Raw genomic sequence first — 26,290 nt, 5'->3', positions numbered from 1 at the left:
TCTGTAAACGTCGTAAATCGTCGTATCGCATGCTTTAAAGTCGTTTTAGACCATCTGTTTTATTCTCATTCCACGCATGGAGGCTGTGGCTACCTCGCGTTTTTTGGTGGACGACATCTGAAGAACGGTTGGAGATAGGCTTCCGAAAACGTCATAAATCGTCGTATCGCATGCTTTAAAGACGTTAAGTACAATCCGCTTTATTCTCATTCCAGGCATAGAGGCTGTAGCTACTTCGAGTTGTTTGATGGACGACATCTCAGGAACGGTTAGACATAGGCTTCTACAAACATCATAAATCGTCGTTTCGCATGCTTTAAAGACGTCTTAGGCGATCCGTTTTATTCCCTTTCCACGCATCGAGGCTGCAGCTACCTCGAGTTTATTGGTGGATGACATCTCAGAAACGGTTTGAGGTAGTCTTCTGAAGCGGTCATAAATCGTCGTATCGCATTCTTTAAAAACGTTTTAGACCATACGTGTTATTCTCATTCCACGCATAGTGGCTGTAGCCACCTCGAGTTTTTTGGTGGACATCTCAGAAACGGTTAGAGATTGGCTTCTCAAAACGTCATAAATCGTCGTATCCCATGCTTTAAAGACTTTTGGATCATCCGTTTTATTCTCCTTCCACGCACGGAGGCTGTAGCTACTTCGAATTTTTTTAGCTGAACTACATCTCAGGAACGGTTGGAGATAGGATTCTGAAAACGTCATAAATTGTCGTATCCCATGCTTTAAAGGCGTTTTAGACCAACCGCTTTATTCTCATTCCACGCAAAGAGGCTGTAGCTACCTCGAGTTCTTTGGTGGACGACAACGCAGAAACGGTTAGAGATACGCTTCCGAGAACGTCATAAATCGTCGTATCGCAAGCTTTAAAGACGTTTTATACCATCCGTTTTATCCTCATTCCACGCATAGAAGCCGTGGCTACCTCGAGTTTTTTGCTGGACGACATCTCAGAAACGGTCAGAGATAGGCTTCTGAAAAGGTCATAAATCGTCATTTCGAATGCTTTAAAGACTTTTTAGACCATCCGTTTTATTCTCATTTCATGCATAGAAGCTGTAGCTACCTCGAGTTTTTTGGTGGACGACATCGCAGAAACGGTTAGAGATAGGCTTCTGAAAAGGTCATAAGTCGTCGCATCGCATGCTTTAAAGACGTTTTAGACCATCCATTCTATTCTCATTCCACGCATAGACGCTGTAGCTGCCTCGATTTTTTTGGTGGACGACATCGCAGAAACGGTCTGGGATAGGCTTCTGAAAAGGTCATAAATCGTCATATCGAATGCTTTAAAGACGTTTTAGACCATCCGTTTTTTTCTCATTCCAGGCATAGAGGCTGTAGCTACCTCGATTTTTTTGGTAGACGGCATCTCAGAAACGGTTAGAGATAGGCTTCTGAAGAGCTCATAAATTGTCGTATCCTATGCTTTAAAGACGTTTTAGACCATCCGCTTTATTTTCATTACACGCAGAGAGGCTGTAGCTACCTCGAGTTTTTTGGTGGACGACAACTCAGGAACGGTTAGAGATAGGCTTCTGAAGAGCTCAAAAATCGCCGTATCGCATGCTTTAAAGACTTTTGGACCATCTGTTTTATTCTCATTCCACGCATAGAGGCTGCAGGGACCTCGATTTTTTTGGTGGACAGCATCTCAGAAAAAGTTGGAGATATGCTTCTGAAAATTTCATAAATTGTCGAATCGCATGCTTTAACGACGTTTTGTTGTCGTTCCAGGCATAGGGGCTGTAGCTACCTCGATTTTTTTTGGTGGACGACATCGCAGAAACAGTTAGAGATAGGCAACTGAAAAGGTCATAAGTCGTCGCTTCGCATGTTTTAAAGACGTTTTAGACCATCCATTCTATTCTCATTCCACATACAGAGGCTGTAGTTTCCTCGAGTTTTTTAGTGGAGGACATCTCATGAACGGTTAGAGATAAGCTTCTAAAAACGTCATAAATCGGCGTATCGCAAGCGGCTAGCTCTAGTTTTTTGGTGGACGACATCTCAGAAACTGTTAGTGGTAGCCTTCTGAAAAGGTCATAGATCGTCGTATCGCATGCTTTAGTGACTTTTGGACCATCTGTTGTACTCTCATTCCACGCATTGAGGCTGTAGGAACCTCGATTTTTTTGGTGGGCGACATCTCAGAAACGGTTAGAGATAGGCTTCTGTAAACGTTATAAATCGTGGTATCCTATGCTTTAAAGAAGTCCTTGACCATCCGTTATATACTCCTTCCACGCATAGAAGCTGTAGCTACCTCGAGTTCTTTGGTGGACGTCATCTCATTGACGGTTGGAGATAAGCTTCTGAAAACGTCATAAATCGTCGAATCCCATGCTTGAAAGACATTGTAGACAATCCGTTTTATTCTCATTCCAGGCGTAGGGCTGTAGCTACCTCGAGTTTTTTGGTGGACGACATCTCAGAAACGGTTTGAGGTAGTCTTCTGAAGAGGACATAAATCGTTGTATCGCATGATTTAAAGACGTTTTAGACCATCCGTTTTATTCTTATTCCACGCATAGGGGCTGTAGCTGCCTCAGGTTTTTTGGGTGACGACAACTGAGGAACGGTTAGCGATAGGCTTCTGAAAAGTTCATAAATCGTCGTATGGCATGCTTTAAAGACTTTTGGACCATCCGTTTTATTCTCATTCCACGCATAGAAGCTGTAGCTACCTGGAGTGTTTTGGTGGACGACATCGCAGAAGCGGTTAGGGATAGGCTTCTGAAAAGGTCACTAATCGTCGAATCGAATGTTTAAAGAAGTTTTGTTGTCATTCTAGGCGTAGGGGCTGTAGCTACCTCGATTTTTTTGGTGGACGACATCTCAGGAACGGTTAGGGATAGACTTCTGAAAACGTCATACATCCTCGTATCGCATTCTTTAAAGACGTCTTGGACTATCCCTTTTATTCTCATTCCACGCATAGGGGGCTGTTGCTTCCTCGAGTTCTTTGGTGGACGACATCTCAGGTACGGTTGGAGATAGGCTTCCGAAAACGTCATAAATCGTCGTATCGCATTCTTTAAAGACGTTTAATACCATCCGTTTTATACTCCTTCCACGCATAGAGGCTGTAGCAACCTCGAGTTTTTTGGTATATGACATCTCAGAAACGGTTGGAGATAGGCTTCTGAAAACGTCATAAATCGTCGTATCGCAAACAGCTAGCTCTAGTTTTTTGGTGGACGACATCTCAGAAACGGTTAGTGGTAGCCTTCTGAAAAGGTCATAAATTGTCGTATAGCATTCCTGAAAGACGTTTAGGCCATCCGATTTATTCTCATTCCACGCATAGATGCTGTAGCTTCCTCGAGTTCTTTGGTGGACGACAACTCAGAAACGGTTAGAGATAGGCTTCTGAAGAGTTCATAAATCGTCGTATCGCATGCTTTAAAGACTTTTGGACCGTCTGTTGTGTTCCCATTCCACGCATTGAGACTGTAGGTACCTCGATTTTTTTGGTGGACGACATCTCAGAAACGGTTAGAGATAGGCTTCTGAAAACGTTATAAATCGTTGTATCCCATGCTTTAAAGAAGTTCTTGACCATCCGTTAGTAGTATAGCTATAGGGATACTGTGACACTTCGATGGCCTGTCCATTACCATGACCTCCAAAGCCACCTTGGAGGTCATTCTTCAGCTGAAGAATGACCTNGCCATTTTCAGCAAAAAAAAGCTGTATTTTCGAAAAAGCCGCGATTCGGAAGTATTACCGAACAAACCGACTATAATATAGAGATAAAATAATTTTACAAACTAAATATAGCCATACCGACGGCGCACGTTTCGAGAGTTAATTAAAAGCATTAAAATCTGTCAGCTAAGCATAATTTAGCAACGCAATAGACGTCAACCTTAAGGCCACATCCGATTTTTTTCTATGGTTCTGCTCGGTGTCTTTTTAACGCCCGTGGTAGTGGCCCTGTTTTTTTAGCTTGGTTCGGGGTGGCAGTTGAGCTGGTATTAACGGCGTTTTGGTCCAAATCCAGGTGCTTCTAGACTTCGATGAAGGCAGATTTGAGTCTGTTGTTTGATATCTCTGTCGGAGTTCCTTTGTAGTTAATTCTAAACTGGGTGTCGTTCGTTCTGTGGATGACTTCATAGGATCCCTCATAAGGTTGTTCTAAAAGGTTTCCTTTTGCGGTTGATTCTCACAAACATGCGTGCACTCTTTAATAGTGTTTTAGGTGAATATATTCGTCCTGTGGTGATGAGCAGTCGTAGCAATTGGATTCTGAGGTTGTTCTTCCCGAATGAAGTATTCGTCAGGTAATTTCACTGTGATTCCGTAAGTCATTTCTACAGGAAATAGCTCGATGTCTTCCTTGTAGCGGTTTTAGAGACTGTGTAGAATGACAAGAAGGACATTGACCCAGTGGGAGGTTTCGTGACACTATTGCTGCCCTAGACTAGGAAATAGATATAAAACTCGCGAGATTTTGACGATACCAGTGACATCTAAGTTTCCCCTACATTAGTAGACGATACTTGGAATATATATATAAATGGTACTGGCAAAGAAAACTTCGAATTTCATTGCCATCTATACATAAAACTATGAAGCGTAACCTAAGGCGCGCATTTCAAAATTACACGAAATTTTATTTTTTCTTGTTTTAAAGGGAAATTGAAAAAAAAAACAAAAATAAAATTAACAAATTTAATAACAAAGTATAAATGCAGTAATAAATACAATTAGCACAATATACGAGTAAATAGCAAACATCAATTAATTAAAATATAGATACTAAGACAGGTATATTTGTATGAACAAAGAAATTGTTCTTTACCTAATTTAGTACTGCTTCCTGCTTCTACAGGGGGTGCTAACGATTCAGAAACTGCAGAAATACTAGCTTCTGTATTGTCCATTGTGAGTGTACTTTCTATAACAAATAATTATTTGGATATTTGAAACTGTTTTCTGCATAACTACCTGCAGTTGAAACAATTCTTCTTTTCCCGTCATATATTTTCACTGGATGCAGTACTTTTTCATCTTTTAATGGGGCCATTCCGTCTGCTTCCATTCCTCTACCAGAAGAAGTTCTACAAAACATTTTTTTTTAGAACTTAAGTTTCACAACAACAAATTACAATACCTGCCACTTTCGTTACTTCAGGAAAATGGAAAGCGGCATCTTGACCTTTAACTCCTGCAGGAACTAGGTAGAACATTTCAAATTAATTTGACCCCGTAATAGTGTAGACTGTACATCACGGTTTTTCTGTGTTGGACAGAAAACATCCTTTCTTTACTTATTGTAAAGCATGATTGAAGTACTTAATATATTACTTACTTTCAGGATAGGTAAAAGTACTTCTCACAAAAATTTTAAAATATTACAAGTTGTGAAACTACTCACTATTGCTCAATAACGCCACAACTACTGGGGAATTCCTCCGATAATCGCAACCGCCGTCGCATCATCTGTTGTCGTTTCAGTAAAATGTATGTCGCCTAGTATGTCGGTAATGTCGATTTTGGTAATTTAAAAAATTTAAAAACTTACGTGGGGTAAACTTAGGTGTCGCTCGCGCTCGACATTTCATACCCTGTGCCATAGCTTATGCAAATCAGGGTATGAAATGTCGAGCGCGAGCGACACCTAAGTTTACCCCACGTAAGTTTTTAAATTTTTTAAATTACCAAAATCGACATTACCGACATACTAGGCGACATACATTTTACTGAAACGACAACAGATGATGCGACGGCGGTTGCGATTATCGGAGGAATTCCCCAGTAGTTGTGGCGTTATTGAGCAATAGTGAGTAGTTTCACAACTTGTTATATTTTAAAATTTTTGTGAAAAGTACTTTTACCTATCCTGAAAGTAAGTAATATATTAAGTACTTCAATCATGCTTTACAATAAGTAAAGAAAGGATGTTTTCTGCCCAACACAGAAAAACCGTGATGTACAGTCTACACTATTACGGGGTCAAATTAATTTGAAATGTTCTACCTAGATTATACAGTTCCTGCAGGAGTTAAAGGTCAAGATGCCGCTTTCCATTTTCCTGAAGTAACAGCGGTTCCAACGAAAGTGGCAGGTATTGTAATTTGTTGTTGTGAAACTTAAGTTCTAAAAAAAAATGTTTTGTAGAACTTCTTCTGGTAGAGGAATAGAAGCAGACGGAATTGCCCCATTAAAAGATGAAAAAGTACTGCATCCAGTGAAAACATATGACGGGAAAAGAAGAATTGTTTCAACTGCAGGTAGTTATGCAGATAACAGTTTCAAATATCCAAAACATATATAATTATTTGTTATAGAAAGTACACTCACAATGGACAATACAGAAGCTAGTATTTCTGCAGTTTCTGAATCGTTAGCACCCCCTGTAGAAGCAGGAAGCAGTACTAAATTAGGTAAAGAACAATTTCTTTGTTCATACAAATATACCTGTATTAGTATCTATATTTTAATTAATTGATGTTTGCTATTTACTCGTATATTGTGCTAATTATATTTATTACTGCATTTATACTTTGTTATTAAATTTGTTAATTTTATTTTTGTTTTTTTTTTCAATTTCCATTTAAAACAAAAAAAAATAAAATAAAATTTGGTGTAATTTTGAAATGCGCGCCTTTGGTTACGCTTCATAGTGTGATGTATAGATGACAGTGAAATTCGAAGTTTTCTTTGCCAATACAATTAATATATATATTCCAAGTATCGTCTACTAATGTGGGGTAAACTTAGATGTCACTACTATCGTCCAAATCTCGAGAGTTTTACATCTATTTACCTAGTCTAGGCATTTCATACCCTGATTGCTGCACTGAGTGCGATGCTATCTTTATACGATACCGTTAGATTGATTATAGTAGGTGGTCGTGCGTACTCTTGAGCTTCCAATAAGTCTGGGCACTACATCGAATAGCTGTGAGTCGAATTGGACAACCCTGTCAGTGGTGATGACGGTTAGTTTTCTGAAACGTGTGCCCCAAGTGGTGAACAACGTGTCTACGATGATGACGATGATGTTCTTTATCGGGCATCGGGCCATCGCGTTAATTGGTCAATCATTGTCAACCAGTAACGATGCCCGTAGGATGTCGACATATACATGGCGAAAACGAACGTTGACACGGTAAGTAGGTCCGAGCCCAGTGCATGATTTGCTTATTCATGTTTGGTCAGACAATTGGTAATTTACTGCCGATGACACGCCCGCTGGCATGTGCTGTCGTTTGCACCACGTCGAAAATCTAATCCCCAGATTCGTTGACATGTAAGGCCAAATTGTGCCCGTGGAGACGTCGTAGTATACAGTGGTTCCTGTACCATCCAGTCTCAGTTGTTTGAGCCTTAACGACGTTTCAGATTGCAAGAGTTGTCTGTTCTATGTCCTGGTTTGGTTCATGTGCGATGACGTTAGTCATAACGATAAAGGGCAAGGTAATGTGATTAATTTTCGAGATTCTCAAACCGGTGGTGGTTTTCGTTGTATATTGGCTTATGAAGTCAAGGTGACGTTGCTGTCTATGAGATGTTTTAGCCGGGTTCTGATCGAAAACGTACGTAATCGGGTGGGTGTTTTCACCAAATCGCTTATGGTAGTAGCAAATACTGGGATTTATTACGATGTTTGGTAAAACTTCCGAATCGCGGCTTTTTCGAAAATGCGACTTTTTTTTGCTGGAAATGACGTAAAATGACCTAATTATGAAAAACTTACATGAAATAATCCGGGGGAAGGCCTTTTTAATGCTTTTTTTTGCAAATTAATATTTGTAGATCACACGTCAAAGTTGACACTTCATTGTGACAGCTACTGTTAACTTAAAGTCGTTTCCCTTACCGAAAATAACTTTTTTCTTTTATAAAAAGCTTACATTAGTATATTTATTGAAGAAATACAATAAACCAGTCAGAGGGAAGGTGTTTTAAACAATCTTTTATGTAAATAAACATTTTATGAGCAGATAACCTTGCAAATTACCCAGTCACTAATCATAGACGTGCGATAGGTAATAGTCACGGCCGACCGTATTACAATGGGAACTTACAATCACCACTGGAATGTTTCCGAATACGTTTGTACAGTTTAGGTTTCGTTCGTTCGACGTGATACCCGCTCAATTGTTGTTTTTTTTATATAATCTACGTAGGAATTGTTTCGATCATGGGAAAATATACATATGATTAGGTTTCTTTTTTATATTAGGTTATTTTATAGATTACTCGGCGGCTATTTCTTCGCCACTTTCGTGGGAAATTACACCTTAACAAAATGTAAGTGTAAGTTAGATTAACGTGGGAAACAATTATCTCCCTCCCTTCCCCCCGAAATATTCGGTAAAATTTTGGTTAGCACCATCGCTGAGCTTGCATACGACCTAATTAGGTTATTTCAGCGTCCAACATATATGTATACATATATATAACTTGCCACCCTTCCCCTAGAAATACTNATAGCGGCGGCGCGGCGGCCTGTGTCGACTGTTATGAACAGGTTCATAGTATGAACTTCATACATGTCGCGCGGGGAATCCCCCCGACTTCCACTACGTGCACTGAGCACTCTATCGTCAATTATTTTTTCATTGTTTGTGTTTTATTTTATAAATGAAAATTGAAATGAAAAAAATTTGACTAAATAATGTTTTATTTGTCCTCAAATAAAAATTCTCTCTCATGCCACCACTTCTGACTGCCTCCGACTCTGATTCCGACTCCGATTCCGACTCCGATAAAGCAAATTTAAAAACTCCGACTCCGCCTTCGGTTCCGATAAAACTACCTCCGTTACATCCCTGCTAGAAACACCATGGGCAACACACCGACCTGGAACGTCTGGATCAGGTGGCGTGTGCACGCATGGCGTCGCGTCGGATGTTCATAGTGTGATTCTGGTCTATAGAAAACAATACATTTGATTTGACTCAACACGCATCGCGTTTCATCGGGTCGCGTCGCGTTTTAATAATGTGTTTCCGCCTTAAGCGTGCCATGAAAGAGATAGCATTAGTCCTAAACCATACGCCATCTCCCTCACTTTTCGAGCCAAGACATTATTACAATGACATACGGCTAAGGCACGTCCATTAATATATGTCTATGGTTTGCACCACGTCAAAAATCGTTTCCCCAGATTCGTTGGCATGTAAGGGCGAATTGTGCCCGTAGAGACGTCGTAGTATACAGTTGTTCCTGTACCATCCAGTCTCAGTTGTTTGAGCTTTAACGACGTTTCAGATTGCAAGAGTTGTCGAATTTCTGTGTCCTGGTTTGGTTCATGTGCGATGTCATTAGTCATAACGATAAAGGGCAAGGTAATGTGATTAATTTTCGAGATTCTCAAACCGGTGGTGGTTTTCGTTGTACATTGGCTTATGAGGTCAAGATGACGTTGCTGTCTATGAGATGCTTTGGCCGGGTTCTGATCGAAAGCGTACGTAATCGGGTGAATGTTGTCATCAAATCGCTTGTGGTAGTAGCAAATATCGGATTTATTACGATGTTTGTCCGAGCATCCCCGCGCGTGGTACCGTATACTTCAAAGAATGCCCGAGTCTCAACATTATGACCTCCACTTGTCAACCTCCTAAAAATAAGATAGGGCGATAAACTTCTGCAACAAGTATATCAAACGCAGCTGAAAGCCGTAACCAACGATATAATGAGATTCTTCAACAATTTGAGTCCGATGTATAACACCTCGTAAAAATAGTCTACCTCTCTGCCCTCAAAAGTTCATTTACTAACTGGCAGTAAACATTTGTCGATAAAGTCAGAGACGATGAACTACATCAAATCCCTAATTAAGCTCCCAAGTGTCATTTACAGGTGCGACAAGCCGAAATCAACGATGAAACAATCTCAAAAATGGTATCGACTCACTCGTTAAAGAATTTACTTATCATAGATATGAAGAACGCCACTGCTACAAACACTGTAGAAGGAAAATCAAAATAGTGGTAAAGTGGTAGAGCTGGTCATTTTGTCTGAGACTACAACAACTACTGTGATCGTCCGAAATGCTGGAATTATGGAAGAATGGGTCACCTAAGTTGAGACTGTCCGCAAAGAAAACACGACAATCGATCAACTAGCATTATGGAGCGCAAGTTGGCTCGCACTAAGCAAGCTCCAGAAGTCATTGTTTCAGGACTGGAGGGAACTAACCCATTATTAGGGTTAGAAGGATCTATTAATTACCATAATGTTAAAAGGGGTATCAACACATGGACATCCAACACTATCGTTCAACCAAATGAGGTATCATACAAGACGCAGCTATGGACAGGAGATAAAAATACCAAATCCCGAAGACGAACCTTACCGTCTATAAGGTGATCGTAGAGGAAGATTGAACACTACTGTCACTTCAACAGCATTGTGAAAGTCAGAATAGACGGCGATATCGGCTTAACATACTACTGAATCAACACTGGAACAGTAAGGCCTGTCAAACAACTAAGTACCTAGAAGAGTTCTTTGGGAGAAGAAAGAAGAAGTAAATAACCTTATAAAGAATTGTGCAATTCACCGGCTACATTTGAAAGACTCATGTACACTGTATTATAACTCTTAAACTGGAAAATCAGTTTGGTTTACTTAGACGACATCGTCATATCAGGAAGAACCTTTGAAGACCAACTCCGAAACGTGACTGAAGTCTTTAAAGAATTGGCAGCCGTAAAATTGAAGCTAAGTCCTCAGAAATAAATCCCGTTTATAAGGGAAGTGAAATACCTAGGGCATGTTATAACATCGTAAGCAGTGTTGGCAGACATACCATAATTATTGTACATGTACCATAATTTAATGTTTTGTACAATCTGCAATCCAAGGTGTACAATAATGCTTGAAAGTACGATAATTTTGAATACCCAGTTATTTTATGAAGAAATAATGATTTCTAAATTTTCGAAGCCGTACGGATTTTGCCGCTATACATTTAGGTTATTCATTTTACAGAAAGGCGGCGTGCCGGTCGTTTTAGCTTGACAGTATTATTATTATCCAATGACAACCAGTCATTCTCCAATACGTTAAAATGATTCGTGGCTTCACTCTTTCCCAGTGTTGACAGACGTACAATAAATATTGTACATGTACCTTGACTTGATGTTTTGTATAATAATTCCTAAATATACAAAAATTTTGAAAATCCATATATTTTACAAATATCTATTATATCTCTAATTATTCATAATGTTTAAACTAAAATATTCAAATAACCGCCAATTTTTGTGTGTACTGAATTTCAAATCCTGAAAAAAAAATTATCATAGTAAACTGCAATAATTTCTATGGGTGCTTAACTTTTCCATATGGTAATATTGCAGGTAGCTTTAAAATAAAATTAGTTAACTATTTACGATAATTACAAAAAGTACAATAATTTGTCTGAAAGTACAATAATTCTATGGTCATGGTACAATATTCTGTTTTCACGCATCTGCCAACACTGATCATAAGGTAGTATGACCTATCCTGCCAAAACGGATGCTGTACGAAGTTGGCCCATACCATAGGATCGTTACGAATTTAGAGGTTTTCTGGAATTTTGCTCCTACTATTAAAGATTCATTTGAGGATTTAGCGATATAGTTCGACTACTACACAGATTTACTGAAGATGGAGTCACATTCCAGTGGACACCCGAATGCCAAAAAATATTTGACAACTTGGAGATTACACTCTCTGGAGCTCCAATCTTAACATACCCACAGTTGATCTTTCATCATTGAAGTCGACGCTTTGTAGTCGTTCAATACGACTTCCATAAGTCGTTGTCAGGGATCTTGAGAGTAATGATATACTAGGAGCACCACGATTTTTTTTGTTTCTATTTATCTCACCTCCGCTATGTTCATGGCGACTTTCATCTTATGCTCTCTCGTTTAAGGGGGCTGATATAACTGCTTCAGGGCGTCTGTCCCTTGAAGTTTCTATATATAGGTTTGCTGTATTATTTCTACATTGACGATTTTCTTTCGACCTTCTCTTGTATAAGGTGGACTACGACGTGCTTCGTTTGATACTCGCTCGTATAAGGTGAATGATGGCGGAACCGTTCGTGGTGGTAAATAATTGCGCATAACCTTTCACCTATTGTAATGATCATTATCAAAAGACGAGGATCTCTCCGAACTACTGTAACTACACGCACGTACATGTGAGCGATTTATTTCTGGGTTTTTTGGACGTCTGCAGAGTTTGATAAGTTTATGTTCCTATGTACAATAAAAATTCTGATTATGAGGTGGGGTTGGTTGCCCTAGCTCGTAGCATCGTTCGTCATCTATACTCATATATATAATACTCCTATATTGCTAGTCGGGGTCTAGAAAAAGATGACGACCCAACGGTACAGACATATATGCGTCTGTCTCTTTCGTAACTACTTCGAGTATTACGCGCATGCTTGACAATTGAACATGCCTATAAGCGCGCATCATTTACCCCACCAGAGTCGTGACGATTGAGCACAACGGGTCGAGTAATCTAAAAAGAGACAGAAGTAGTCGTTTGTTGTTTCACTTACTCCGTGACACTTCCACTTACGGGAACTAGCAATGTAGAGGCGACACTAAAAACCGTAAGACTCCGTACCTTTTGCGCAGGCGCGAAATTGACTCCTGTCAAAAATGTCTATGAAAATCTCCTTGCCGCCCTTTTTCATATTTTTAAATCGTTCTAACCTCTAATTACATTTTTAAAACGGTTAACCGTCAATTCAATTCATGATTAATAGTGTATGCTGATTTATTTCATTCGTTTTTGGATTTCTTTCATCTGCAGAATTGTGCACATGCAACAGTGTTTAATCTATGCATTAAACAAAGACTCATAATCATTGTTTAAAAAGCGAATTTATTCTGCGTTCCTAAAACAATTACCTATTTTTGTGTTTAGCTTATAAGTGGTGCTGGTGTAAATAGTGTCCAACAATTTAATGTATTTGTTTATATTATTAGGCAGACGTTTTTACGTTATATCTGTTATATTAATCATTTTTAAGAATTTAATTTTCTTTCTTAAAAAAAGTACTTATTTTTTTGTTTACAGTATAAGTAGTAGTGTAAATAACAGTGTAGAAAAATTGATTGTATTTGTACCTTATTAATCACTAATTTTTGTTTGAGTTTCCTTCAGGTGTACAAGAATGGATAATGATGCGAAGTATAAATGTATTTATTGTAATAAGCAATTTTCCAAAAATTGTAATTTATGGAGTCATATAAGGAACGTCCATCAAAAAGAAGTAGTTCCAAGAAAAGAAAATCGTATTATTTGCCCCATTTGTTATGAACAGGATGACAAATTTTGCACTATTAAATGATCATTTACTAATTTCTCATAATCTCATAATATAACAACAGCTAATGTAACTTTAACTTTTTCAGGTGCTCAAGAATTTGAGGAATGGTTTAAAAAAGAATCTGTTGAAGTTAATTATGCAATAAGCCGGGTGAATGAAAATTCTAAATTTAAAACAGTGTATTGCTGCAATGTAGTGATATTAGACGTAGTACATTTTTATAAAATGTATGATGAAAATAAAAATTTGTATTTCTTAAGGTTTTCAAGGAAAGAGCAGTAAAAGAAATGAAAAGTCAAGTGGATCTATTAAAATTAAAGGTGTTTGCCCATCTCAATTCATTCATACTAATAAAGAATGCGTTTACGTTGTATATAAGTATCATTTTCCTGTCTACATTATCAATTATTAGTAGATTACTGCCCAGTGTATTTCTACTCCACAGATCAGAACGCTTGAGATTGTTTGTTTGAATTCGAATAAAAAGGCGGCAAGAGCAAAATCATAGACATGACTCAAAATTATTTCGCGCCTGCGCAAGAGCTACGGAGTCTTGCGGTTTTTAGCGTCGCCTGCAATCAGAGAAGAGAGACTAGTATAGAAGTCCAATTCAAATGGAGGACTAAAACGTGAGTAAGAAATTCTAAATAGAACCGGGAGATGGCGCTGCTATGAAAATGAGCGCCTCAACGCTGTATTGAGTCGAAGCAAAGAGTAAACGCAGTAATGGCAGGGGTAAATAGTAGAAGTGGTGGGATCACAGAACGCATAAGTCTTTTTACTTTGCTGTTGTATGCCAAGTTTGTAAAGAAAAAAAAAAAAACGGTTGATTTTCCGAAGCGACAACTACCGGTCGGATGACAGAAGCTTCGAGATTTACCGACATGTTATCCGAAACGAAGTCCTGATTATTAACCCAGCATTGGACTTCTCTATTAGTCTCTCTTCTCTGCCTGCAATGTAGGGAGTATTATATATATGTGTATACCATAAATAATGCAGAATTTGTCAAACAACTACAGTCAAAAGGACATCTCGTTGGGTTGGAAATGTTTTATTGAAGAGAAGATGAGTTGGAAGATCACATTACTGATTATTGCTTCGCCATTAGTTTTCTTAATACATTTTTTTAAATAAATTATCTACATGAGCAATTTCTGTTTATTTCTAGCATTCAAAGTTTCATATCTATAGAGATCATTTTTCTATGGTTTTACATTTAACAGCCATATAATTTAGAATTGTTTACCCTTTGTGTACCTGTTATCTATGGTTGATGTGTAGTTGATGTGATTGATATATCATTGATATAATAACCCTAAAGTTTTGAAGTCATCATAATAACGTTTTAAACATTTTTAAAATGGAAAAAGTTTATCCTTATTCTCAATTCCCTTCAAGTGAACCGTTTCCTTTGGAAGAATATTCTAAATCATTTCAAGATGATGTAAAGTTAGATGAGGAGCCTGGGGAAATTGATAACTTCAACGAAAGATTGATAATATTTGACTATTTGGGACTCCATTTACCCGCAAGTGAACAACAAAAAATTCAAAAAATGTGTGGGTAAGTTTAACAAATGCAGGAACTAAACATGCTGTTATAAATTTAGAGTATAATACGAACTTCTCTAATTAGTATAGAAAACTTGCAAAATGCCAATGATCCTGAACCTGAAAGCTTAAACGATTTTTCTGAAGATGTTTATATAACACTAAGAAATCCTACCCCTATAACTGCAGAAGCAAGAAAGTGTGAGGCTGTGAAAGTTAGAGAAGAAACACTAAAAACCATTGATCATTTCTATTATCGACGAATATGTGGAAAGGAATATGGAAATGCTAAATTGGTAAGTATTACTGTCTTATTTCTCTTCTAATGGATCAGTTAAAGTAAAACTTTTTTCAGAAACCAAACCCAATCATTTTGGATGATCTAGTGCCGGGTTCAGATTATTTGGTTACAATAAAGATATTTAGACCATTTTTATTTCAGTTTGAAACTAAAAATTTTTCAAACAAACTAAAAGCAGGCCAACAAATACAGGCCATTGGAGGTAACAGACTTAGTCAAATAAGAGATCTAATCATTTGTAGTCTGGACAAAAAACTATGTAAGGAAATTGAAGGCAGAAATATTGCAAAGGAGAACAAAGAAGAAGAAAACCCTTTGGTGAGTACATAAAACTTAAGCTTTGCAAAAATTGAGTATTCTATAGCAAAAATGGCATATTTTGGCTTGAACAGTGATTTAGTTTATAAAGAAAGTCCACAAAATAATAAAAACAAAATAAAGATAAGGTGTGACCTATCTTAACATACATTAACACCAACAATAATTTACTGAGAAAAGGAGCATCTAAACAATAAAATTCATAATCATCAGTTGGTTACAAATCCTGAACTGTAGCAATTGTATAGCAATTGTTTATCAGAAACTAACATACATTGTAAATATGTATAAACTTAAATACATCTCGGCTTTGGCAGTGTATAAACATGAATAAATAAATTTATTCTATATATTAATCTACAGAAAGAATGATGCATAGATATACAAAATATATATGTATCCTGTAGCCCACTGAAGGTACAAGTACCTGTAGGTGATGTAGACGAACTTAAAAAATTGTTTATACCTAAAGAGAACATAGGGAAAAATGAAAAGAGAAAATTATATTTCGTGCCAATATAACATTGCTTAACCAATTAAAAATAAGAAAAACCTGTTTGTAATACGCTGTATAAACTATAACTGCATAGTCTTAATAGTCCAGGTACGCACTTTCACTTCCTAATTAAGCTTATACCAATTATGTTCAGTATTTTCCTAATGTTGGGACCATTCTGTTTGCTTACATTTACTTGCTCTCTTTGATATATTAACTTTAGGTTGGCCTGGCGACATGCTTGTGATGTTTTTGACCAATAGAGAGCTTACATTTAGGTAGCGCGAAACGTATGTTTCTAGTTTTACTGTTTCAGTTTCTATATTCCACTTTTAGATATTTATAAATATATAATGGTCATTCAAACTGATACAAGCTCATAATCGTTAATAATCGTTTATTACTTCCAGTTAAATTTTAATGTTGCCTTTCTTTACTTATGTTTATAACTTTGAAAATTCTTTTCTGTAATTGTACTAATTGATCAATTGCATTGACATATGTCCCGCTCCGTGCCTAAATACTGTAAATATTTACACTCTAAAAACGAGCATATACTTTCATGATATTTTCTCTTCGTTAATCTATAGGAAACACACTAGATGCTTCAATTATTAATTAGATTAAATGCTGATTAATTTGTACTCCCATGTATTTGACATGTGAGCTATTGGTAGTTTCAGTGTCGTATATGTTTACGCTGTACCAAGTGTTTTGGTATAGACTCAGATAATTACCAAAAGTCAGAAGTTCAGTTTTGTTAATATTGGAGTTTAAATCATTCTTCTAATACCAATTATGTATCATATTGATATTATCAGTCAGTTGCTTTTCTAAGGAGGACCAGTTTTCTTAGACTTTCTCGGCCGTCGAATATCGATGCGGTGTTTTCTTCCGGGCTTTTTTGGCCGTGGTCCGTGGAATTTTTAGCATTTCCAAGCGTTTCGCCGTTCTTTGCTGACGACATCTTCATTGGTGACTGGGCAGGTGCTGAGTCGTAACTTCAGCCATCGTTAGTACTGCATTATCTGCATATGCTATTATCTCACGCGTAAGATATAGTATCTCATTGATGTATAAAATAAAAGTAATGGTTCAAGGATAGTTTCCTGCGGCACTCCTATCGTGATGTTATTGTACTCACTCTGCTTTCCTTCCTTTATTCTTTGTTTTTATTTTTTTTCATTAGATATGACTTGATCAGTTCTCCAACCTTACCACCAAATCCCATGAGTTTGAGTTTTTCTGTAATTCGTTTGTGCTCTTGGAAACATAATCGTATAGGCAATCATGTGGCGGCCTTATGTATATAATTCTTTCAAAAACCTTTGCCATATTTGAGATCAAGGATATAGGTCTATAGGTTATTAGGTTATAGGTTATATTATTGCACAATCACCAGTTTTATTGATCGGTGTTACATCTTCAGATGATCTGGTTATATTCCAACTATGATACATTTATTTATTATAGTGTATTCAAGACGGACAGCTATGAAGTTTGCAATGCTTGTCAGAACCCAGAACTGAAGCCCATCTACTCCGCCCGATTAGTTTTTTAAATCTTTTATTACACCCTTTATTTCTTCACTAGTATATGGACAAAGATGAATTGACTTATCGTCAGATAAACTTTTTATGTGTGGTATTTGGATAATACCTTAAAGTCGTCCTTAAAGTAATCCTACAAGTCATTGAATTTTTCAGTCATCAGAGACTTGCCTGTGATCTTATTCTTTGATTTTTTCAATTCTATTGTTTTTTTACTAATACATTGTTTAATTTTGCTTTAATTGTTTTCCACATACTCCTACTATCCGCACTACCTAATTGAGTTTTGTGTGCTTTATTTTTTCTTTTTTAATTAATTTTCTGAATTTGTCGTTGCAAACTATGTATTGTGATTTTTTGTCTAATTGTAAATTTTCTAAGTCTTTTCCATCTTTTGTTGCTTTTCAATACTAATAAGTTTAATTAGAGTATCAGTAATCCACGACTTTCTGGGCCTCTCTCTCTTTGTTTGTCTTGGTATCGAATTCCTTATAGTTATTTTAATATTTTGAACAAATTTATCTGTAGCTTCGTTAACATCTTGCTCCATCAATATCATGTCCAGTAAATGATTGACATAAAATTAAGCTTTTCAAATTCATTATAGTTTTTGTTGGAATATGATCTGTACACGATCCTATTCTAATCAGTTCTAATCTAGTGAAAGGCACATAACCTTCCTCTAGGAGGTCCATAGTGTGTGTGTGTGTATGTGTGTGTGTGTGTGTATTTGTATTGCATTAACTGTGGCAACCTGTGTGTGCATTAAGCTGAACTGTGGCGTACGCTTTAGTTGTGGCAACGCACATTCGGATGCCACAGCAAAAGTTGCCATAAATCGCATATAAGTCTGTTTCGTGTGTGCCGCTTTGAATATACCACGCCTACGAGGATAGTGCGCAGATTGTCTGCTACAAACAACCTCTACTGTTTAACACATGGCGGGTACATGATGTGTGTGTACTACGCCACAATTGGGGCTCAAGTTTGCATACCCTGAACCAAATTGTGGCAACATTTACGTCATAATGGAGTGGCGCACTCTAGTGTACACACACTTGGAACTATTTCATTGATAAATGACTAAATCAGAAGTTTATTAAATCTAGAACGTATCTAGTCAAAGACGTTTTAACACTCTATTTAACATTGTTTTAGTAATTTCGCATTTCTCGGAGGATATAACCCAACCTTAACACTTGACTACTTAACAATTCTNACACGAAACACACAAAGATTTACCGTTACTTCCTGAACATTTAGTCCCACCTACATCTAGCTCAAAGACACCTAAACTGTTAACAACACTTTTTGATAAGAAAAAATATATCATTCACTATAAAAATTTAAAACAAGCATTAAGCTTAGGTATTAAACTTGAAAAAATTCATAGAGTACTAAAATTTAAACAATCTCCGTGGTTAAAAAAATTTGTTGATTTAAATACGAATTTACGGAAAGCTAGTAAAAATGAATTCGAAAAAAACTTTTACAAACTTATGAATAACTCAGTATTTGGTAAAACAATGGAAAACGTACGAAAATATAGAGACGTTAAATTAGTAACGAAATGGACAGGAAGATATGGTGCTAATTTTTACATTTCTAAACCAAATTTCCATAGTTGTACTATATTCAATGAAAATATGATTATAATAGAGATGGAACGATTAAATATTAAATTCAATAAACCAATTTACGTAGGATTTTGTATTCTTGACATTTCGAAAACTGTACTGTATGACTTTCATTATAATTACATTCAAAATAAATTTTCTAATTCTGCTAAACTTCTCTATACTGATACAGATTCACTCATATATCAATTCTTTGTCGATGATATATACCATCACATAAAATGTGATTTACATAAATTTGATACATCAGACTTTTCACAAGATAATGAATACAATATACCTTTAACGAATAAAAAAGTAATGGGTTTAATGAAAGATGAAAACAATGGTAAAATCTTTTCTGAATTCATTGGACTCAGATCGAAAATGTATGCAATCAGACTTTTTAACAAAGAAAATAATAATACAGATATTACGAAGAAAATTAAAGGAATAACAAAGGCAACAATTAGAGGAATCACTTTTGATGATTATTATAAATGTTTATTCTATAATCAAATCATAGAGGCCAATCAAAATTTAATTATTTCTAAAAAACATAACGTCTATACAGTCAAACAAAGAAAGGTCGCACTTAGCCCATATGATGACAAGAGAATAATAAATACTTTAACAACGGATACGTATCCATGGGGATATAAATAACGTTTAAAATAGACTGTTTTAAATATTCTACGTAATTACAAACACATTAATTACTACTTTTGTTTGTAAAAGTTTATTATTTATAATTTTACTAACAATAATGTTTTATTTTTAAAAGAAATCAGCATAGTTATAAGTTTATTATGTATTATTTAAGATGTTATTTACATTTAACTACTCGTACATATTACTACATATACAAATAAAAGTACTTCTTCGTTTAATGTGTTTTATTATGACCTCCAAGGTGCCATTGGAGGGCATGGTAGGGAACTGAGGATGGACAGGCCATCGAACTGTCACATAATCCCTATAGCTATACTACTCTGAAAGTTTGTTATTAAAAAATGCAAACTAAACCAGCTCTTCCGACAAATACCAAAAGTGATCCAGTTTTTTTTTCAGCGCAACAGTAATCATTTTTGTTTATACTTTCAAAGATCTTTTAATAATTATATATCATTTCTTGATGACCATCCGGAAGAGGCTGGAAAACGATATTTTGTAGGTATAGATTATCACCGTGAAAATACATATTTCTCTTACAGCATTCTCTTCCTTCGTTAGTTTAAGTTGGTGTTTGAGACAAACCTTTCGGCAACGGTGTGTGCTTCCTGATTCGGTAACGCATGTGTTCCGGGCAATCTGCTAAAGTAATCTATGACTATCCGTTACCGACTGCGATTCTCTTAAATGGCGCTCCCACCTTGNATAATTTGCAAGAGTATGCGGAATTATATCTAAAAACAGATGTGCTATTGCTTGCTGATATATTTGAAAATTTTAGATCAACATGTTGGACAACATATAAATTAGATAGTTTACATTATTATACTGCACCAGGTCTTGCTTTTGATAGTATGTTAAAAATAACAGAAATTGAATTAGAACTATTAACCGATATAGATATGATAATGTTTATAGAACGAGGTATAAGAGGGAATATCACAATGTTGTAATCGCTATGGAAAAGCAAACAATAAGTATATGGTAGATGAATGAAAACAATGGAAAACGTACGAAAATATAAAGACGTTAAATGTAGTAACGAAATGGACAGGAAGATATGGTGCTAATTTTTACATTTCCAAACCAAATTTTTATAGTTGTACTATATTCAATGAAAATATGATTATAATAGAGATGGAAGAACTGTACTGTATGACTTTCATTATAATTACATTCAAAATGAATTTTCTAATTTAGCTAAACTTCTATACTGACACAGATTCACTCATATATCAATTCTTTGTAGATGATATATACCATCATATAAAATGTGATATACATAAATTTGATACATCAGACTTTTCACAAGATAATGAATACAATATACCTTTATCAAATAAAAAAGTAATGGGTTTAATGAAAGATGAAAACAATGNTTCTCTTCCTTCGTTAGTTTAAGTTGGTGTTTGAGACAAACCTTTCGGCAACGGTGTGTGCTTCCTGATTCGGTAACGCATGTGTTCCGGGCAATCTGCTAAAGTAATCTATGACTATCCGTTACCGACTGCGATTCTCTTAAATGGCGCTCCCACCTAGTACTGCTGCTTTTGTCCACGACCCTTTGTCTTCGGTCTACTAGCGGGGAGTAGTATATAAATATAGCGGTTCTGGACTAGAGTGGGGATGACTATATATAGGGTGTCCCAGTTATAATAATTAATATTTATACCACAGATTCCTACGGACATTTGGAACATAAAATGTTATAACACTTTTGACTTTTNAAATCAGCATAGTTATAAGTTTATTATGTATTATTTAAGATGTTATTTACATTTAACTACTCGTACATATTACTACATATACAAATAAAAGTACTTCTTCGTTTAATGTGTTTTATTATGACCTCTAGGGTGCCATTAGAGGGCATGGTAGGGAACTGAGGATGGACAGGCCATCGAACTGTCACAGAATCCCTATAGCTATACTACTCTGAAAGTTTGTTATTAAAAAATGCAAACTAAACCAGCTCTTCCGACAAATACCAAAAGTGATCCAATTTTTTTTTTCAGCGCAACAGTAATCATTTTTGTTTATACTTTCAAAGATCTTTTAATAATTTTATATCATTTCTTGATGACCATCCGGAAGAGGCTGGAAAACTATATTTTNATTACACTGCTGGAAGTGACTCGAAAAAACACACATAATGTTGTAGTTTCTAACAGGTTGTTCAGTTCGCTTTGAATTGTTGTGGAATTTACTTGTTTATTAGTGGTCATTTCATAAAAGACTATTACAATAAGGACAATTAGTAGTGTGATAGTGCATTCCAGTAGGGTTCTTATTCAATCGTCAGTTGATGGCGAGTTACATTACCAATGCCTATGGTATAATTCGAAATATTCCCGATATCTGGACCAAAATTTGCAGCAACTGGGTACGCCGCTGTCAGTGTTGCATTGAAGCGAATGGCGGACAATTTAAACATTTTTTATAAAAGGTACGCATTTCTTTTTCACTTTTATCTTTTTTTTTCAANTAAATAAAACACGTATAAAATTATTCAAAACTAAAAGTACTTTTTGTACTTATTTTATTTTTATATTTTGAAATTGTTGTACCAATTACATTGTTTTACTGGAATTTTTGTGGTTACAATGTCGACAATCGCATCCAAGTGGTTCCAGTGTTAAAATTGATACCGTAACGTAAAGTACCTTCTTCTTAATGCTACAGAATATGTTTAACAAATGTTGTACCGAATCTTTAATATTGATGCGTCGTCGACTTGTCAAAGGTTTAATATTTTTAATAATTTGTATGAATTCTTCGGGTGCTTTGAGGGACCACCGGTTAAGAACCATTGATTGTAGATAATCGAATATTAGTTCGTGGTTTGTGATCTGTTGAAACTCTCAGACGTGGGCCACGATTTCGTTCTCGTCAGCACGCCATAGACATTGACTACAGACAATATAATGATCGTCACCTGTATTTATTGACGTAGGTAGTTATTTATTGAATTGTTTCAGACATTCGTCAAGGATTTAAAACCTCGCATCGGTTATCCATATGTGTATGTGCACCAAGGCAACTGTGAACACCTAGTGGTCTTCACCGACGCTCGTTTGCTCATGAAAGACGACTGCCTTTGTCCATATGACTATCCCTACGTTATGACAACGAACCGGCAATACTCGAGGAAATGTGCCATTTGCGGTACCAATAACGCACAAGTTGTTTGCACGGAATGTGACAGATTACCTAACGAACATATGCTTATGTGTCAAGAATGCTTCGACTCTTATCATTACGTCGACGGCAGGAAAATCGATTCTTGCAAAGCGTATGCGTTTTCTGAAATAATTGAAGATGATAATGATGATAAATAATTAATCGTTTAACATAAGAGTGAAACTAAAAATAAGTAATACTGAATAAAAACATTCCGAAAAGGTATTCTATTTGTTTCAATAAAAACTGCATCTCAAGTCGATGACCTGTCCATCAACTTCTTACCACTTTTTGGCATTCGGAACGTCTTTCTAAATCATTCTTCAGCTAAAGAAGTTAGAACTCACCCCTTTTGTCAACTGTACCAGAAGTTGTTAGACCTTCTGGAATTATCGTTAGATGATGGGGTAGCCTATTTAAGTTTGAATTTTCCTCGTAAAGTTTATGCTTTTCAGAAGGAGTGGGAGAATATGGAAAAGGGGTGATGGTATTAGGAGAGAGGGTCTAAAGATATTTAAGAAATAAGAGAAGTATGGAGGAAGCGATTAAGTAAAATGGCTGAAGTGGCTCAGTGTGATGGGGATGATGTGTCAGTTATCTGGGACGAGTCGGAGCTGTCAGCGATGCTAGAGGAGTTCTTCCTCAACGATCAGTTGGCGAGCAAAACAGAATGGTCGGTGGAGGAAACCCATGCATAGGAGATGTAGGAAAGGTTAGCAGTGCCTGTGGCTAGTACATCGCGAACNCGGTAGAAAGTCCTGTTTCGGTTGAACGCTAATTATTTTCGTTTTCACGTTTTTATATTACGATATGCAAAAAGTAATATTTAATTATCCGATAATTTTGATAAAGTGTAAATATTTAAGCCGTTACCATTCATATAACATTTACGTATTCATTCTTGTTATTCATGTGTTCATACGCAAATATTATTTCAGATATTGAATTAATTCTGAAAAATGTAAATTATAATTAGCGTAATTACGCAAATTGTCTCGTGAGTAGTTATAGAAGGTTTCTAGCTCAGAGTGGGGATAGGAATGGGAATGATTAAGTACGGTAATAATTGAAGGCGTCAGTTTCACAGCTGTACCCATTTCTAAATCCCGATTGGTATGGTGATAAGATGTTTGTTTCTTCCACATATTCCTTAATTTGCTTATAGAGTGTTTTTTCTACTACTACTGCTATAAATATACAACCAACTTCTTCAAATACATTTTTTATGGTTTGTATTTCAATATCGTCAGGGCTACTTTTATTTTGTGGAATTTATGGAAAATATTATTTCTCTTAGTTCATTAATTTCCAGTGGTCGAAAAGAAAATAATTGAGTTTGTATTTGATCCAAGCTTATGTCTGTTGTTTTTTTTGGTATACTCTTTAACAGTTATACAATATCGTCAGGGCTACTTTTATTTTGTAGAATTTATGGAAAATATTATTTCTCTTAGTTCATTAATTTCCAGTGGTCGAAAAGAAGATAATTGAGTTTGTATTTGATCCAAGCTTATGCCTGTTGTTTTTTTTTTGGTATACTCTATCGGTTATACAATACTTTCAATGAAATGTTTATTGAAACTTTCTGCTATTTCTTGTTTATAATAATTAATTTANATTGCGTTCGTGAATTACGCATGTCACTCAATTGACTTCTGGAGAGTTCGTAGGAGTAATATCGAAAGAAATAATTTATTTCAAATAAATAATTATTTTTCCTCATTCAGTTATTGTTTTTTTATTTCATTTAACACGTTTGAACTGTATGAGTTTCAACAACAAATTTCAGTAAACCATAGATTTTTAACATGTGTGAGAAAGTTTCCGTTTCGGATTCGGTTTCGGTCGAAATTGAAAAGGATACCGATGATTTGAAGGTTTCGGTAGAAAGTCCTGTTTCGGTTGAACGCTAATTATTTTCGTTTTCACGTTTTTATATTACGATATGCAAAAAGTAATATTTAATTATCCGATAATTTTGATAAAGTGTAAATATTTAAGCCGTTACCATTCATATAACATTTACGTATTCATTCTTGTTATTCATGTGTTCATACGCAAATATTATTTCAGATATTGAATTAATTCTGAAAAATGTAAATTATAATTAGCGTAATTACGCAAATTGTCTCGTGAGTAGTTATAGAAGGTTTCTAGCTCAGAGTGGGGATAGGAATGGGAATGATTAAGTACGGTAATAATTGAAGGCGTCAGTTTCACAGCTGTACCCATTTCTAAATCCCGATTGGTATGGTGATAAGATGTTTGTTTCTTCCACATATTCCTTAATTTGCTTATAGAGTGTTTTTTCTACTACTACTGCTATAAATATACAACCAACTTCTTCAAATACATTTTTTATGGTTTGTATTTCAATATCGTCAGGGCTACTTTTATTTTGTGGAATTTATGGAAAATATTATTTCTCTTAGTTCATTAATTTCCAGTGGTCGAAAAGAAAATAATTGAGTTTGTATTTGATCCAAGCTTATGTCTGTTGTTTTTTTTGGTATACTCTTTAACAGTTATACAATACTTTCAATGAAATATTTATTGAAACTTTCTGCTATTTCTTGTTTGTAATAATTAATTTATTTCTTCAATTTGTATAGTATCATCAGGTAATGTTTGCACAGGTAAAGTTGATACTATAGCCTTATGATAACTAAAATACGAAATATATATATTCCAGATTCTATATTTTGAACTTAACGTATAAAAATAGCATCAATTGTAGTCCGTGATTTTGTTGTCGCGACATTCGGATTGTTGTTCATATACAAATTAAATTTTTCACGAAGAAAGTTTACTAATGGTATTGAATCATCAGTAGCAAAATTTACATTAAAATCACCACTCAAACTTAATTGTACTTTATCTTTGCCTCTACCATCTACCTGACTATCTGCTAAATAATGATTGTTGTTATATAAACATTTACTGTACTACACTTGTAATATAACTGCACAGATATAACTAAAAAATTATTTTAACACTATACAGTCAAACCTGGATAAGTGAGAGCTGAAGGGACCGCGATCTGTTTTTCTCTTCTAGAGATTTCTCACCAACCCCAGTTTCTAGCTTACAGAGTTACAGGACGAATCTGTCTAACCTATAGAAGTCTATAAAAATACTGTAAATATGTACGTAATTAGACCCAAAATAAGTACATATTATATATTTATTGAAATAATAGCTAAACAAATGTTTAATATACATAATCTTATAACAACATTTACCTAAAAAAATCTGTTAATTTCGTTTGCGATTCTGTATTTATATTTTG

The 26,290-nt window shown here is 35.6% G+C and overlaps 1 protein-coding gene and 1 long non-coding RNA gene across 3 annotated transcripts in view; both read left to right on the top strand.

Annotated features, from left to right (window-relative positions):
- The first annotated feature begins 6,042 nt into the window (after positions 1–6,042).
- Positions 6,043–6,319, top strand: LOC112904176. The gene is made up of 3 exons (XR_003230935.1): positions 6,043–6,085; positions 6,139–6,251; positions 6,309–6,319. It is a non-coding gene; the product is annotated as an uncharacterized LOC112904176 (long non-coding RNA).
- Positions 6,320–14,617: 8,298 nt separating this feature from the next.
- The window catches only part of LOC108739794 (snRNA-activating protein complex subunit 3-like), a 31,380-nt gene continuing 19,707 nt past the window's right edge, over positions 14,618–26,290 (top strand). The window contains exons 1-3 of one of the 2 annotated variants that reach the window (XM_025973577.1): positions 14,618–14,881; positions 14,954–15,164; positions 15,224–15,487. In XM_025973577.1, coding sequence (XP_025829362.1) covers positions 14,679–14,881; positions 14,954–15,164; positions 15,224–15,487 — 678 coding nt within the window. In that variant the 5' untranslated portion in view covers positions 14,618–14,678. The remainder of the gene's footprint in view (positions 14,882–14,953; positions 15,165–15,223; positions 15,488–26,290) is intronic. The other variant, XM_025973576.1, reaches the window with a different exon arrangement.

Source organism: Agrilus planipennis, unplaced genomic scaffold, assembly GCF_000699045.2.
Source record: "Agrilus planipennis isolate EAB-ADULT unplaced genomic scaffold, Apla_2.0 scaffold43, whole genome shotgun sequence".
Classification (NCBI taxonomy): domain Eukaryota; kingdom Metazoa; phylum Arthropoda; class Insecta; order Coleoptera; family Buprestidae; genus Agrilus; species Agrilus planipennis.
Note: the sequence above shows the minus strand (reverse complement) of the source record. Positions and strands in the feature narration are given on the sequence as shown.